General features: G+C 39.8%; 1 protein-coding gene across 1 annotated transcript; it reads right to left on the reverse strand.

The window, feature by feature from the left end:
• Positions 1–830: 830 nt before the first annotated feature.
• Positions 831–13,740, reverse strand: LOC133981050 (transient receptor potential cation channel subfamily V member 1-like). Its single transcript, XM_062419938.1, has 15 exons — positions 13,735–13,740; positions 12,119–12,269; positions 11,149–11,301; positions 8,454–8,591; positions 8,064–8,368; positions 7,763–7,939; positions 6,365–6,520; positions 5,557–5,652; positions 5,378–5,448; positions 4,378–4,543; positions 4,233–4,299; positions 2,231–2,565; positions 1,985–2,109; positions 1,036–1,142; positions 831–939 (listed from the first exon to the last, which is right to left on the reverse strand). Exons 1-15 carry the CDS (start codon positions 13,738–13,740, stop codon positions 860–862), a joined length of 2,133 nt encoding a protein of 710 aa, XP_062275922.1. The 3' UTR covers positions 831–859.
• Positions 13,741–17,996: the final 4,256 nt, after the last annotated feature.

A 17,996-nucleotide genomic window follows, 5' to 3' on the forward strand; every position in this document is an offset into this window, starting at 1 on the left:
AGGACAGATGGAAAAAAGGAAGGAAGGACAGATGGAAAGAAGGAAGGAAGGAAAGACAGGTGGATGGAAGGAAGGAAAGAAAGGACAGATGGAAGGAAAGTAGCAAGGAAAGACAGATGGATGGAAGGAAGGAAAGACATGCAAGGAAGGAAGGAAAGAGATGGATGGAAGGAAGGAAAGACATGCAAGGAAGGAAGGAAAGAGATGGATGGAAGGAAGGAAAGACATGCAAGGAAGGAAGGAAAGACAGATGGAAGGAAGGAAAGAAAGGACAGATGGAAGGAAGGACAGATGGAAGGAAGGAAGCTAACAAGGAAGAAAGGAAAGACAGATGGAAGGAAAGACAGATGGAAGGAAGGACAGATGGAAGGGAGGAAGGAAAGGACAGATGGAAGGAAAGAAAGGACAGATGGAAGGAAGGAAGCTAGCAAGGAAGAAAGGAAAGAGATTGAAGAAAGGAAGGAAAGACAGATGGAAGGAAAGACAGATGGAAGGAAGGAAGGAAAGACAGATGGAAGGAAGGAAGGAAAGACAGATGGAAGGAAGGACGGAAGGAAGGACAGATGAAGGGAACATTTACCCTAACAGCTGAAAACATTGGTTAGAACATTAGAAAAGTCATCAAATGTAATAAGTTACATTACTTTGATGAAGTCATTGAAATAGTTACATTACTTATTACATTAAAAAATTAAAAAAAGGTTTTTTTCCCAAAATTATTCCCAGTTCATGTTACACAAATTATATACAGGAAAGTGTTTTGTAAGTACAATATAAAAAGTAACAATAGTATAAATAGAGGAAAAATGGAGGTTTGTTGATGTTTCAGCTCAACTTTTGGGAGGATTTTTTAATGAAATTAGGGAATAGGTGCTTGCCGTTGCAGCGTTCTTCTTCCACGAATCTTCTCAAATAGTGGATTTAAATTCCACCCGTTCCCTTAAAGCAGATTAAATGGGAATCCATATTATTATTATTATTATTATTATTATGATTATGAGTTTTTTAAGTGTGCTGTTGAGTGTGTTTTCATACCTTTGTTCTGGTCGTCGGGCTGTGATGTCATCATGTCATTTCCAGGATCTTCTTCACGATTTAGAGCGACGTCTGACCGCCACTGTCTCCAGTTCATTTCCTCCACCCTGAAGTTTAAAGAAGAATTCTTATAATTCGTGTAAAGTAAGAATAAATATGTTTTTCTGAGTTTGACATACCACAGAAAAGTGTGTTGTTAACCACCCTGCCAGATTTGAATGATTAAAAAAATCACCAAATATATGAAATTAGGCTTCAAAGTTGTGTAAAAATCAACGGTTTTCTCTTCTCCCAAACGCTGTGGGAGTGGCCGCCGTGTCCGCTGAAGCCCCGCCCCCTACCGAGTGTCACCTGTCAATCAAAGTCACCACCTCTACCAGAAACATGGACGCTAGGTCTGAGAGCTTTCTGCTGCAGCTAGCTCGGTGGCTTACTCGACGGCTAGCTCGGCGGCTAACTGGCTAACTGTAGACTGTAGTAGTAGTATTGTGCGCTGAATGTATTTATACCTCTACAGCAGCAGGGGCGGGTTTATGCTAAACACTGCTGATTTTCAAACCCGCACTCCTTAAATCCAGACACTGAAATCTTGAAACACAGTTTGTGAAGCCTAGCTCCACTAGCTCCTTGTAGTAGTAGTAGTAGTATTAATAGTAGTAGTAGTAGTAGTAGTAGTTGTAATAGTAGTAGTAGTAGTAGTATTAGTAGTAGTTGTAGTAGTAGTAGTACTAGTATTTATACTAGTACTTGTATTACTAGTAGTAGTAGTACTAGTATTTATACTAGTACTTGTATTACTAGTAGTAGTAGTAGTTGTAGTTGTAGTAGTAGTAGTAATACTAGTAATTACTAGTAGCTAGTAATACTACTAGTAGTAGTACCACCAAATATATATATAAACATATGTTGTGTTTTTGTCTTAAATCAGAAACATCTGGTGATGATTTACCTGAAGAACCTTTTACACTCGTTCTTCTCGTTTCTCACACACAACATCTTGGACACTGCAGGGTTCAGCTTCCTCATCAGGCTCCTCGGCAGACTCCTCTCCAGGTCCAGAATAGTCATCGCCCTCTGAGCGTGGGGGACAAAGTGAGACTGGTTTAACGTTTATCCAGGTGAGATCAGACTTGTGAACATCAGGTCTTTAGCTACTGAAAGATACAGACAGACAGTTAACAAACCAGTTTCCTACCCGCAGATTCCAGATGTTTTCGCTTTCTTCTGAGATTCTTTCGACCGTGTTTCCCATCAGCGCTATGAGCATGTTGAGCAGCAGGATGTAAGTCAGGACTATGTACGAGATGAGGAGGATGTAGAAAACCTCTTTGTACTGGACGTGGTCGGTAAACTCCAGGTCTCCCATCCCAATGGTGAACTTGAACAACTCCAGTGTTGTAAAACGAATATCGTTGTACGTCGGCCTCTTGCACTTAAACGTCTCCATGTCAAATGTCATAACACGTGCTTGCGTAGCGTTGGCCTGTTTTTTAAAAGCTGGAGACGAGTCGTCGATAAGAGCGACGATAGCTGTGAAAAGCAAGAAGATTTAAGTCAGAAATCTTTAAACAGGAGAACAACTTCAGTCTTTGTTCTGTATATGCACAAACCCTTTACAGACCATTCTGTTCTGGGTCAAATTTAACCTGTTTTAATCAGGCGGGGAGTTTCGGTCCTCTGAAATGAGGCCAATGCGGAAGTAACTTAAAACTGCATTCTATCAAAAGGCCACCAGGGGGCGACCGTTTTGGTGTCAAAAGGACTTCCGTCTCTATACAAGTCAATGGAGAATTCACCAACTTCTCACTTGATTTCTAACCTCAGTAAACGTTTTCAAAATGTGTTTATGGTCTCAATCGCTAGTTTAAAGCCTTCTTCAATGCAGTATGATGTTCATTTGGGACATTTTGGCCTCCCTGATTTTATATGTGACGATAAAGCAGGGTATGCATTAGGGCGTGGCTACGTCGTGATTGACAGGTTGATTGGTTCACAGGTTCAGGAGGGCGCCTCATGCTCCTCCTGATGCCCATATAAGTAGAATCCCTGTTTTTATTTTTCCCAGCATGCACTGGAAATTTTCAAGATGGCGCTGCTCAGATCCGATACTACTCGCCTCCAAACAGCAGTCCACAAACCAATGGGTGACGTCACGGATGTTACTTCCATTTTATATACAGTCTATGGTTTTAACATAAGACAGCTGTAAAAACACCCCAAATGTCTTTTATTCAGAAACGTGATAATTTTTCTTAAAATGGCCCAAAATGCACAACAATTTTGTTTAGATGCTCCAAATGTTTGTCCATTGAGGCTGTTCTGGGTCAGATTATCTCCGTATCTATTGCCATGTGTTTTAGTGAAATGAATAGTTCATAGTTTTAATAAGATAGTAGTTATGAGGATTTCTTTTTATGATGTAGCAGTGAAGACTGATGGCTCTAATGGTTATACAATAAACCCCACAGCTCCATAAAGCTCTGCTCATTTTACACTTTACATAAAATAACATTTAACCACTAAAAAGAAATCTAAAAAATGACTAAAAGAGATAAAAAATGTACTAAAGAAACCTAAAAAATGCCAAAAAGAGACATAAAAATGACTAAAAACAACCTACAGTTAGTTTGAGTAACAGCTGCCATCTAGTTGCCACAATTGCTTGATAATGTTCTTGCAACCTGTTATTATCATTTTAATCATGTTGAGCTGAAATGGGAGAAGAAGCAGCTTCCCCGTTAGAGCATTCTTATAATAAAAACTGGGCCAAAAATGAACTCCCCAGCCAACTCAGGAACACATGTGGTAGTATGTACCCTAATAGGTACATCTGTGGTGTTCTTTATGTCCTGAGGGTGTTTTTTTATTGTTTCACACCCGTTAGCTATTTGAGGTGAAATGTACATCTCCACGTCTGGTTTTCCAGAGGCTGGAGACAATGCTATAGTTCCAACATGTTCAAACCTGGGTTATAGTCATGTTTATATCTAGCAGCTGCTCTTTTGTGCCTAGTAGTCAAAAGAAGAAACTTCTTCTCTTACCTTTGTCCAACAGCAAATAAACACTTCTTATGTATATCTATTTTATCTGAACAGAAATCACACTGTTCATTCTCTAAACTATGAAAATCTGTAAAAAATAAAACAGTCAAAACAGACGGGGTCAATTTGACCCGGGAGGACGACTCGAAGTCTTACCAGCAGAAAATCCAAACAGGAAGACGCTGTAGAAGCACAGGAAGTGTAAGATGTCACCCAGGATCATCTAAAATGAGAAAAAGACTTAACTACATGACAGCTATCTGAAACTAAAAAATAACCATAAAAGCAGCTTAAATCTTACTCTTTGCATCATGACGTTGTACATCCCCATTTGTTTGAAGCCTCTGGAGTAGTAGAGGACGTTGATCCAAGCGAGAGCCAGCGAGATCACGAGAAGTCCCACGTATTCTTTCCGCCCGCAGAAATACAGAATAGCGCCGATTAGAAGAAGAGCGGCCTGCACGAAGCTGCAAAAGAAAGCAGCGATGTTAAAGAGAAAAAAATAGTGTGGGTTACTTTTTTTAACCAGTCCTGATAATAACGATCAAATATTCATTTTCAGGATTTTAACCCTTTAACCCTCCTGTTGTCCTCGAGTCAAGGAAGGAAGGGAGGAAGAAGGAAGGAAAGGAGGGAGGAAGGAAGGGAGGAAGGGAGGAAGAAGGAAGGAAAGGAGGGAGGAAGGAAGGAAGGAAGGAAGGAAGGGAAGAGGAAGGGAGGAAGGAAGGGAAGGAAGGGAGGGAGGAAAGAAGGAAGGTAGGAGGGAAGGAGGAGAGGAAGGAAGGACGGAGGAAAGAAAGAAGGAAGGAAGGAAGGAGGGAGGGAGGAAAGAAGGAAGAAAGGACGGAAGGAAAGAAGGAGGGAGGGATAAAGGAAGGACAGAAAGAAGGAAGAAAGGGGGATGGAGGAAGGAAAGAAGGAAGGGAGGAAAGAAGGAACAGTTCAAACAGACGGGGTCAATTTGACCCAGGGGGAAAGAGGAAAGAAAAAGACACATTAATGTAATATAAGCAATCATTTTAAAATAGTACATAGTAAAAGTAGGTTAAAAAAAATACAATATATAAAATTAGGGAAAATGCAACATTTTAAAAGTAGTGCCTCAGTGTGAAGATGACTGAATAAAAGCTAATAAAAGGCTGAAGTGAAGAGGTAAGTTCTTTCTTTTAAACATGTTTTAATTTGATATCCAAAAAGGTAGTATATGTTTCATACTTTTGGGGCATAATTAACACTTTGTCCTGCATCTGTGGACAGATTAAATGATTTCACTGTGATTTTTAAAATATATATATACTTACAAAATAATGTCACAGAATCCATCGATGTACAGAGCTTTGAAGTTCGGGGGATTCTTTCTGAAAATAGTTATCTGAGGATTTATAAATCAGACATGTGGAAATATGGAATTAGCTTTAAATCATTTAAAAAATTAATTCAGACTTTTTATTTTGTGTGTGTGTGGATTAGATTTTCTCACCGCTTTATAGAAAAACCACACAGCTCCGAGGACACTGATGACCTCACCGATGCAGCGCACGTAGTCGAGAGGAGCATCGTCAACAGGAAACGGCGGCTGATGGTTGACAGGTTAACAGTCCTTGTTTAAGCTGATTAAAAGGAAACGTCCCTATTTTTTTTAACCTGGACCCCATTTCCCCTGTTATTTGTGTACGTGTGTGTGTGTGTTTGTTTAAGTGACTAATGAGGACGACAATTTTTTACATTGGACCAGTATTAACCCTCCTGTTGTTCTTGAGTCAAGGAAGGAAGGAAGGAATAAGGAAGGAAGGGAGGGAGGAAGGAAGGATGGAAGAAAGGAAGGAGGAAGGAAAAGAGGGAGGAAGAAGGAAGGAAAAGAGGAAGGAAGGAAGGGAGGAAGAAGGAAGGAAAAGAGGGAAGAAGGAAGGAAGAAAGGGAGGAAGAAGGAAGGAAAAGAGGGAGGAAGAAGGAAGGAAGGGAGGGAGGAAGGAAGGATGGAAGAAAGGAAGAAGGAAGGAAAGGAGGAAGGAAGAAGGAAAGAAAGGAGAGAGGAAGGAAAGGAAGGAAAAAGGAAGGAAGGGAGTAAGAAGGAAGGAAAGAAGGAGGAAAGAAGGAAGGAAGGTAGGAGGGAGGGAGTAAAGAAGGAAGGAGGGAGTGAGAAAGGAAAAGTGGAAGGGAGGAAGGAAGGAAGGAAAGAAGAAACAGTCAAAACAGACGGGGTCTTATTATTAAATCACATCTTAATATAATATCTTAATATCTCACACTGCTCTGTTTGTGATTGTGTTTGGGGTGTTTCGTCTTACCTGGCCTTCCTTTCTGTAGAAGGCCACGGAGGTGAAGATGATCAGGTACATCAGGTAAACCAAGAAATTCACCAAGAATAATTTGGAAGCAAATCTGTCCCACTTATCCTTGAGAAGGCTGCGGAGCGGCTCGATCTGGAGCATCTCAGGGCGATTCTGAAGCAATGTTCACATTAAACTCCACATTAGAAAAAAAAACCCACTTAATTCCTCCATTGTCACTGCATTAGCATTACCTTTCTAAAGGCCTTCATCTGTGCTTGTGAAAGTGACACACTAAAGACAAAAGGTTTTTGTTTGCTTTTGTGTTGCCACTGTTTGTTCAGATCATCCAATTCACACACTCTACATTAACTCACCTGTGCTTCACATAACTCCTCCATTATCACTTGCAAATATACCCTTGATTTTTACATGACATCAGCTTAATACATTTATTATTCGTTGACTGTGATATGATTGTTTCTGATTGCACTTGATTATCTTAACTATGACCACTCCTGTTATTGTTTAAAGGTTCCCTGAATCCCATGAATATACCTCATATCAATAGGAGAAAGTTTTCCTTACTTTATAGACTTCATGTACCAAACAATGGGCCTCATGCAAGAAATTTTTCATATTCTGATCTTAAATTTCTCATTCTTTTTTCATGAGATGGACCTGTACGAGTATCGCCACATCAGATTCACCAAACACTCATGGAAACAGTTGTAAATGACCTGCGTAAATATGATGAATCCCACCTGTTCTACATGCTCCAGAGAATAGTAAATTAGTATAATTGACGCTCTCAAAATACCATGAAAGGTCAGCAGGCGTCCGGCAAGTTGTAGAGAAACTCCATTCATGGAAATGGCACCAAAGACTAAGAAGAAGAACTGAGATTGAGGTGATGCTCTCAGAAATAGATGCATTTTATTTAGTAGTATAAATGGTGGAATTAAGACAAAGAATGAGACAAACTTACCCACGATGTGAACATTGTCACGACTGTTGTAACATCATAGAAATGAAAAATAAATGATTTGAAGTGGAATTAGATGCCAAAAAAAAGTCTTGCTAGGGAAGCCAAACTGTTACCTTGATTTCAATTATATTAGTAGAAGTACTTAACAAATAGTCTGTGTGCAGTGTGGAAAAGTAAACTTTGTAGTTTAGGCAGTTAATATTTATATTGTTGGTCAAGTTGGCATCGCATCATAGTTTCAGCTGGTAATTTAAATGACTGATAAGATCATGCCTAAATTGTCAAATACTACTTTACTACTAAAGTAAAACTTCTACTCGTATATTTTGTTCGCACCTAAGAGAAAATCTAAGAATCTGTGCATAGGAGTGTTTCTTGCATAAGGCCCAATATGGAGGTAAAAGTAAGACAAAATAGAAATCTCTAACCGGAATTTCACTTCCAAAGACGATTATCTCCAACACAGAGTTGTCTTTTTTGGTGTCGATGGAGCTGATGTCGTAAAGTGAGGAGTGGACGGGTCCATAGGACCACTCTGTGAACTTTCTGGACAGCGGCTTCGTCTCCTCATCCGTGAATTCCCGATGCAAAATGTGCCTGAACAGCTGGCCGATGAGATCAGAGAAGAAATAATTATCATTTTATGACATCATGAGTTAATCTATGGGTTTAAGTGTTTCATAAGTCTGTATTTCAACATAAAGGCCTTAAAAAGAGAAAGAAACCTACCCCAATCTTCCCTAGCTTGGCTGCTAACTTCAGAGGAGTCAACCCCTTATTATTTTCAATGGCTTCCAACTGGACTTTGCTGATCTTCTCCAGTTTGTGGTGCTGAATAAGTATGTCATCGTACATCCTTACAATCATATCTGTGTTCTCTGTTGTGTTGTCAGCTATGACCGCCAAGGTGTGCAAGACTGTGTTCCCTTGGGAGTCTTTGTCAGTCGGGTCAGCTTTTCTGTGAGGGTTGTCCATGAGGAAGGACACGATATTGGGCTGGTTGGTGCAGGCAGCCAATGACAGAGGAAGCTCTCCTTTAGGAAACACACAATGGTGAGTTTAATGACACGATTTGAACACAAACAACCGTATAATTTCAAGGTGTAATTAATTACCCACCGAAATAAAACCCCAGTCCGGCTTTACGCTGGAAGAACTTCCCATCAGCTTTGGCTTGCACATCTGCTCCTTTCTGGACCAGAAGTTTCACATGGTCGAAGCTCCTCCGTTCAATGGCGATGTGCAAGGCTGTCTGACCTGTAATGAAGTCATAGTTACAGGAAACAGGCACTCTACACTCTAATGGTGGTACACCAAATACCAGATATATTTAATCTTGAAATGATTGCTTCACTTGTTACTTGGGCTGGATATGATTTTAAAGAATTAATACCAGTACCAATCCAAGTACCCTTAAAGTGATACCGATACCAATTGACTACTTCCTTCGATACTCGTCATGTGAATAGATGAAATGCCACCACTCCTCCACATTGTGGCTGCTTTGGCAGTGGTCCAATCACATGTCACATTAAATTAAAGCTTGAATAGATGTTGGCTGTGAGCAAGTCAATACAAATAGTCATATTTTTTTTACATCTGGGTGCAAAAAGGATAGATTGCAGGTATCAATTGACAGGAGACGTTTCAATACGAGATAGATAGATAGATAGATAGATAGATAGATAGATAGATAGATAGATAGATAGATAGCCTTTATACACACACACTGCACAAACACCACCAGACATTGAACAACCGACACATATATCACACTCAGGAGGGCTGGGTCCATATGGGGTTATTGGGGGAGGTTATTGAGTGCTGAGATGACAGACGGGACCATCTCAGCACTCAATAACCTCCCCCAATAACCCCATATGTACTACTTGGTATCGATTTATTTCGGTCAGTATCTTAAAGGCATCTAGTACCAATACCCAGCCCTACTTGTCACTGTGTCTTAATTAAGTCCATTCTGTCTACATCGCCAAGAGGACTTTATGATCTATATAGTATTTGACATCGTCTATCCTTAGACCCCCAGCTTCAGAGTCACACATGACCAGGCTTGGGGAGTAACCTAGTATATGTAGCAGCGTTACCTAATTAGGATACAAAAAAATGGGTAACTGTATTATGCAGGTGGGGAGTTCCGGTCCTCTGAAATGATGCCAACGCGGAAGTAACTTAAAACTGCATTCTATCAAAAGGCCACCAGGGGGCGACCGGGTTGGTGTCAAAAGGACTTCCGTCTCTATACAAGTCAATGGAGAATTCACCAACTTCTCACTTGATTTCTAACCTCAGTAAACGTTTTCAAAATGTGTTTATGGTCTCAATCGCTAGTTTAAAGCCTTCTTCAATGCAGTATGATGTTCATTTGGGACATTTTGGCCTCCCTGATTTTATATGTGACGATAAAGCAGGGTATGCATTAGGGCGTGGCTACGTCGTGATTGACAGGTTGATTGGTTCGCAGGTTCAGGAGGGCGCCTCATGCCCCTCCTGATGCCCATATAAGTAGAATCCCTGTTTTTATTTTTCCCAGCATGCACTGGAAATTTTCAATATGGCGCTGCTCAGATCCGATACTATTGGCCTCCGAGCAGCAGTCCACAAACCAATGGATGACGTCACGGATGTTACGTCCATTTCTTATATACAGTCTATGGTATTATGTAACAGTTACAGAAAAAAAAGATGTTGGGGATTATTTAGCAGGATAACAATTTTAAAACACATTTTACAATAAAGAATGATATACCCAAACATGATCAGAGCAGGAACGAAAGAGCCCTTGATATCATTAAATAAAAAATCAATCCAATATTGTCTAAGTCTTAAGAGAAAGAGAGAGTTAACACCAACTCTCCGAACACAACAACACCTGCACCATAACTGCGTGTGGCAACTTGTGCTGGTTTAGATGAATTAGACAGGTTTTGCCTAATTGCATAGAGGTGTAACGTATGAATGTTACCTAACTCGTACATGCAAATAGGTCAGGCACGATGAAACGTTCTTTGCTTTGGGCGTTTTGTGAATTAGATGCTATTATTAGTCTTATTTGCACCCTTTATTAGTGCATGTTTAGTATTGCAGTAATCCAAAAGTAACAGAAAGTAATCAAGTTACATTACTTTAATACTGTGGTACTTAACCTTCGTGTCGTCCTCCCGGGTCAAATTGACCCCGTCTCTTTTGACTGTTCCTTCTTTCCGTCTGTCCTCCCTCCCTCTCTCCTTCTCTCTTTCTTTCCTTCCTCTCTCTTTCCTCCTTCCTTCCTCCATCCCCCTTTCTTCCTTCCTTCTATCTTTCCCTCCTTCCTCCCTCCTTCCTTCCTTTCCTTCCTCCCTTCTTTCCTCCCTCCCTCTATCTCTCTTTCTTTCCTCCCCCCTACCTTCCTCCCTTCCTTCTTTCCTCTGTACTTCTTTCCTTCCTTCCTCTTTTCCTTTCTCCCTCCCTCTTTCCTTCCTTCTTTCCTCCCTCCCTCCTACCTTCCTTCCTTCTTTCCTCCGTCCTTCCTTCTTTCCTTTCCTCCCTTCCTTTTCCCCTCCTTTCCTTCCTTCCCTCCTTTCCTTCTTTCTTCCTTCTTTCCTTCCTTCTGTCGTTTCCTTCCTTCTTCCTTCCTCCCTCCCTCCTTTCCTTCCTTCTTCCCTCGTTTCCTTCCTTCTTCCTTCCTCCCTTCCTCCCTCCTTTCCTTCCATCTTCCTTCTCCTCCCTTCTTCCTCCCTCCCTTCCTTGACTCGAGGACAACAGGAGGGTTAAGTTAGTTTACTGACTATACTAACCCTCCCAACCCTGCACATACCTTTGTAGCACGGATCGATGTAAGCAGCGTTGATTAAATATTCTAAATCTCCAGTTTTCTCCGCAATGTCGAGGAAGACTTCAATGGTGTCGTTTTTGCCATCTTTCAGGTTCAGCAAAGCTTTCAGAAGAGCTGTTTTCCCATTTCTTTCATCTGAAAGTTTTGTATTTACATCATTACATGAAGTTTCAAATAATTCCTGGTAACTTAAAGAATAAGCACTGTAATACATTTACTATGGAAAGCTTCAACTCTCACACCAATAACATCACATGTATTTAAGAGTGTACAGACCAAATAACATCATGGGTATTACATATAAGCATTTAAATTTACCTCAGTTCTTAACCCTCCTGTTGTCCTCGAGTCAAAGAAGGAAGGGAGGAAGAAGGAAGGAAGGGAGGGAGGAAGGAAGGAAAAGAGGGAGGAAGGAATGGAGGGAGGAAGAAGGAAGGAAAGGAGGGAGGAAGAAGGAAGGAAAGGAGGGAGGAAGGGAGGAAGAAGGAAGGAATGACGGGAGGAAGAAGGAAGGAAGAAAGGAGGGAGGAAAGAAAGTTAAAAGGAGGGAGGGAGGGAGGGAGGGAGAAAGGAAAAGAGGAAGTAAGCAAGCTAGGGGGGAGGAAAGAAGGAAAGAAAGAGGGAGGGAGAAAGAAGGAAGAAAGGAAGGAAGGAAAGAAGGAGGGAGGGAGGAAAGAGAGAGGAAGGAAAGAAAGAGAGAAGGAGGGAGGGAAGAAGGACAGACGGAAGGAAGGAAGGAGGGAAGGAAGGGAGGAAAGAAGGAACAGTCAAAACAGACGGGGTCAATTTGACCCGGGAGGACGACACGAAGGTTAACAAAGTCTTTCTTGTTTTGTTTGACCAAAACGTATTTTACTAAAATAACTAATGTTTCAAACTAACATGGTCCCAACAGCAAGATCCTGTCAGCCACACAAGTCATATAAGACAAATAAAACTGCTTCCTACTTACCTCGGAGTTCAGGGCTGGTAAGTCGCTTATTGTTAGCTTTCAGATAATCAGCCAGTCCATTAAGTTGAGTTGTGTCTCCGTGCGACGCTGCTTCAAATATTCTTTCCCTGGTGAATTCTTTACTGTAAACGCTGCCAACGGTGGGACTGGTCTGTCTGAAATATAGAAGATTATTCAAGTCATATAATACATTACGCAGCTATTTAAAAATTCACTTCAGCAGTGATAATGATTTTAATTATGCAGCCCATACATCAATGGAGAGAGTAGACAGGAGTCCAGGATGTCTTCCATTGAAAAGGTTTATTTACTTGGCCAAGGAGAAGTGAACGAATGATCAGTACACGTTATGTTCTGATGGTCCCCTCAATTCTGAAGTTTCTCTCCTCCGGGGATAGACTTTAACCCTCCTGTTGTCCTCAGGTCAAGGAAGGACAGGAGGAAGGAAGGAAGGAAGGGAAGAAGGAGAGAAGGAAGGAATGAAGGGAGGAAAAAAAGGAGGAAGGAAGGAAGGAAGGAAAGGAGGAAGGAATGAAAGGAAGGAAAGAAGGAAGGAAGGAAGGAAAGGAGTATGGACGAAAAGAGGAAGGAAAGGAGGAAAGAAAGGAGGAAGGAAGGAAGGACGGAAGGGAAGGAGTAAGGAGGGAGGGAGGGAAAGAGGAAGGAAATAAGGAAGGAAGTAAGGAAGGAACAAAGGAAGGATGCAAGGAAATGAGGAAAGAAGTATGGAAGGAGGAGGGAGCAAAGAAACGAAGGAAAAATTAAAGAAAGAGGAAGGAAGGAAGGAAGGAACAGTCAAAAGAGATGGGGTCAATTTGACCCGGGAGAACGACAGGAGGGTTAAACCACACAGATAACGCCACAGGTTGAGCCATGCCCAAATATGGGCAGACCAACACATCTACAATATACAGAATGTAGTCTACTGGTCTATAGACAAAACATTGCTTAGACCTCACTCAGGACCTCCATCCAACACTATATCAAACCTCTGACTCCAGTTACCTTTACCCCATTCAGGGAAAACAGTCAAAGACATCTCTGACCTCGGTTGCTATAGCAACACTATCAGAATGCCTCCTGTTTTCCCCAAAAGGAGCAGACTCCCTGCTCGCACTATCTCAAGGGGAGACAGTGTCTAAACCCAATATTTGGTGTGGCCTTGCTATGACCGCAAAGCCTAGTTTTACCCAGTGCATATTAGTTATGGAACATTCCCTAACAAGCAGTATTTCAACACTGTCGCATATAAGTAAAGAAGACTTTGACACAATAATCATATAGTATGACTTTTGATTAAGAATTGTTTATAGTGTCTTTATTCTATTATTATTTTATTTGTTTTAAAATTTTACTTTATTTTATTATCATCATTCAAAGTTTTATATTATTCGATTTTATATTGTGTTTCTTTTCTCTTTTTAATCTTTTAACCTAGTTTTAATTAAACTTTATCTCTCATGTATCATTTTTACTTTTGTCTTTTTTTAATCTATTTCAACCTAGTTTTTTTACTGTGACTTTTAATTTCTCAGATTTTTCTTTTTCTTATTTATTTTACTTTAATTTCCTGTTTATTTGTTTATTTTTACATTTTATCACTTATTTTCTCTCACGTGCATTAGTCTCAAATTGTTCTTTATTTTTTATTCCTTTTCTTTGTCATCACTTGTTCTGTCTTCTTTTCAGCTTGTCAATCAACTGTGAAGCACTTAAAACTACTTTAACCTGTGTGAAAGCTGCTGTATAAACAAAGATTGATTGATTATTTGTATACCAGTCTCTTGGGAAAAGACCCCAGATTATAATTTGAACAAAGAAGGCTTTCAGCAAGCTGACACTTGTTTACCTGACACCTGAAACTCAGTGATCCCTTAAGGCTAACATGCAAATTGTTCTTAGCAGATTGTTCTTAGCAGCAGTTAAACCACACTGATTTCTCACACTGATATCTCCAACAATACGTCTGTAACATTTAATGATTAAAAGTAATTACATAAATAATCTGTGAGAACTAAATCAAGCACCATTTCTTCCCCCATAGACCTGGTTACCTAGATAATGTCACATTGGTATCCATAGGTGCTGGAATAATCTCTGATCCATCTGTTCTAAGGAGCCAGTCCAGGCTGTTCCCCTCCTCTTCTTGGTGTTGGTTTGACTCCTCTTTGTTTGGCGACTCATCGGTGTCCATCTTATTTGTTGTTAATAACCGAGCCCTGACGACGTACGACAAGAAACTGTTTACTGATGACGAGCTCCAGCAGCTGCACAGGTGTAGAGTTGCAGAAAGGTTTGGGGACAGCACTGAAGTGGAAATGGTGTTGGTTACCTTGGTTATGCTCCTCCCTTCTCCCAACAGAGGAAGCTTGTTGTTTGCCCAACAGGTTTCCAATTAAACAGCATACAATCAGAACTATCATCAAAAATACATGAGATCACAGTACATACACTGAAAGGTTGTTTTACTGTCTGATATTCTTTTAGGTTCTTAATTGTTTTGTAATTCATTAATTTGACAGGTTTCATCTCCAATCCCTGGTCAAATGTCACAACAGGCTTTCTAAAAGTAGAACAACAATTGGGTGCAAGCAGCAGCTCATGATACATTTAAAAATGTAAATGTTAATATTAATACAGCCGAAATGACGTAACAACACTGAAGCAAGCAGGCAGTAGCCAGAGGAAGCACATGAAGCAGGCATTAGACAGCGTTAAAAGCAAATATTAGCTGAAGCATGCGAGCAGTACAGAGGTATACTGGACTTGAAGCATGCAACAGGACAGTATTAATCAAATATTAGTTGAATGAGAACTACAATACCAGTATGTGTTGAGTTCTCTGGTATTTGTTAGAATAGTTTCACTCTTGTGAGGCTCTGACAGAAAAGGCCACCTGACTAAAGTCTACATATTTTGTATGATTTTGTAGATAAGACCTACATTTACATGCTAAATCCGGTTTTACCAGCTAAGGTTGGTTCCTTAAAACTCTATAATGATGGAAATTATGTTCGGTGTAGCGTGATCGGCCTGTCAAAACTCATTTGAGAGAAAATCATTGAGTGAATGTTCATCTCAGTGGACATGTAGTTTCTTATAAATCGGAAATTGGCTGGATTTCATTTGATCCTTCACAGATTTTAAAGTTTTTGTTATTTATTTTAGGACTGCAGATAGCAATACAAGCATTTAACAAACAGGCAGTATAATCTCTTCTGCCGTCCATAAATTTCCAATGTTTATAAACTTTATACAATTTAGGAGAAATTAAGTGCGTGCATAAAAGCATTAAAAAGCGTGCCAGGTAGATCCAGTCGAGGTTAGAAAAGAATAAATTCAATAGATATTTGAAACAGAAGAAAAAAAGGGTTCAACATACATATCTAAGAAGACAAGAGCATTACTTGATCATTCGTTTGACGCCTCCACAAAATCTGGCTGCAAGGGTTTTACATATTTGACTCACTTAGTCCAAAACTTAATTCAGTTTTCTGGAGACAGAAGAGAGATATTCATCTTTTTCATGACATAAATATAATTTAATACACTGTAGAAGCCAATAACGTAATAACGACGGATAACGTAACAATGACCGATAATGCAATAATGACCGATAACGTAATAACGACCGATAATGTAATAATGACGATCACGTAATAAAGACAGATAACGTAATAATGACGATCACGTAATAATGACGATCACGTAATAATGACAATAACGTAATAACGGCCGATAACGTAATAATGACCGATAACGCAATAATGACGATATTGTAATAACGACCGATAACGTAATAATGACCGATAATGTAATAATGACGATATTGTAATAACGACCGATAACGTAATAACGACCGATGACGTAATAACGACCGATAACGTAATAATGACGATCACGTAATAAAGACCGATAACGTAATAATGACGATCACGTAATAATGACGATCACGTAATAATGACCAATAACGGCCGATAACGTAATAATGACCGATAACGCAATAACGGCCGATAACGTAATAATGACCGATAACGTAAAAACGACCGATAACGTAATAATGACGATCATGTAATAACGATGATAGCGTAATAACGACCGATAACGTAATAATGACCGATAACGTAATAATGACCAAAAACGTAATAATGATGATCACGTAATAATGACCGATAACGTAATAACGACTGATAACGTAATAATGGCCGATAACGTAATAACGACCGATAACGTAATAATGACGATCGCGTAATAAAGACCGATAACGTAATAACGACCGATAACGTAATAATGACGATCACGTAATAAAGACTGATAACGTAATAATGACGATCACGTAATAATGACCAATAACGTAACAACGACTGATAATGTAATAATGACCGATAACGTAAAAACGACCGATAACGTAATAATGACGATCACGTAATAACGACAGATAACGTAATAACAACGAATAACGTAATAATGACGATCACGTAATAACGACAGATAACGTAATAACAACGAATAACGTAATAATGACCAATCACAAAATAAATGTGCCCGTTTTTTAATGCAATAGGTCGATAACGTTATAAAAGTACTGAACCAATAACATAATCACTTTTGGTCAATAACGTAATAAGTTATTACGTTATTAGCCTGGTAAAAATAAAATCCTTAGCAAATGTAATAACTGGAGCCAATAACGTTATTATATACTAATATCACTTTATTGAAGTTGCATTTATCCAATATGACTGTGAAAATGCATACTCTCTCGGGTAAGATACGATGAGAGTTTATTCGGTCTTCTGCAGACGGACTCCTTGCTGTCTCAAGTGTGAGATGGCATGAATGAGCTCAGAGCAGGAGAAATGTCAGATTATATACAAAAAATTATCTTGTAAAAGGATGATCTAGTTCTGTACCATCAGAATAATGTAAGCACAATAGTTACTTCATAATGTGTTGTACAATCAGGGGAATGGTTAGTCAGTAGATTTTAACAGCAGACTATGACACACACACACACACATAATCATATGACATAGTTACTCATTTGTATCAGAGAAGATGAATAATAAGAATTCCCATTACAACACACAGATGGTGAGTCATTAATATATAGACTCAATCAGAGTGAGCCCAGTATGGATCCTTGTGGGACATCAATGGACAAGCAAAAGTCATCTGATTGACGGTTATCTATTCGAACAGGTTGGTAGGAGAAGTATCACTCTACCAATTTAAGGGCATCAGCAGAAAAAAAAGGTAGATAATTAGAATGAAATGCTCTCCTGAAATCAAGAAACAGAGTCGGGTGAGTGGTTGGCTCTGAAGCCAAATTGCATTGGGTGTAGTGGAAAAGAAGCTCTTATCCATGTGGTGTATGATTTGCTTAATCACCCATTTCCCTGCAACCTTAGTCATTAAATCTCCCTGCATTACAATGGTTTAGTAGAGAGAATACAGCTGGGTTGTGGACGTGTGATTATGAAAGCAATGTGGCATCTGTACACAGCTTGCATGAGGGTTGCTGCTTACTGTATACATCTGTTGAAAGAAGGCGTGGCAGCATCTGTTTCGATTCAACAAAAGAGCTGCATGATCACTCCTTCATTATTAATTCATTACTGGCAGCTCAAGTTAAAATCTATAGGGTTTTTGGTGGTTTGGGATGGCTAAACAAGGTACTGTGATGTTTTATTTCATTTAACTATTAACCCTCCTGTTGTCCACGAGTGAAGGAAGGAAGGGAGGAAGAAGGAAGGAAAGGAGGGAGGAAAGAAAATAAGGAAGGGAAGAAGAAGGAAGGAAAGGAGGGAGGGAGGGAGGAAGGAAGAAAGAAGGAAGGAAGGAAAGAAAGGAGGGAGGAAGGAAGGAGGGAAGGAAG

This window comes from Scomber scombrus, chromosome 5 (assembly GCF_963691925.1).
Source record: "Scomber scombrus chromosome 5, fScoSco1.1, whole genome shotgun sequence".
In the NCBI taxonomy this organism is placed as follows: domain Eukaryota; kingdom Metazoa; phylum Chordata; class Actinopteri; order Scombriformes; family Scombridae; genus Scomber; species Scomber scombrus.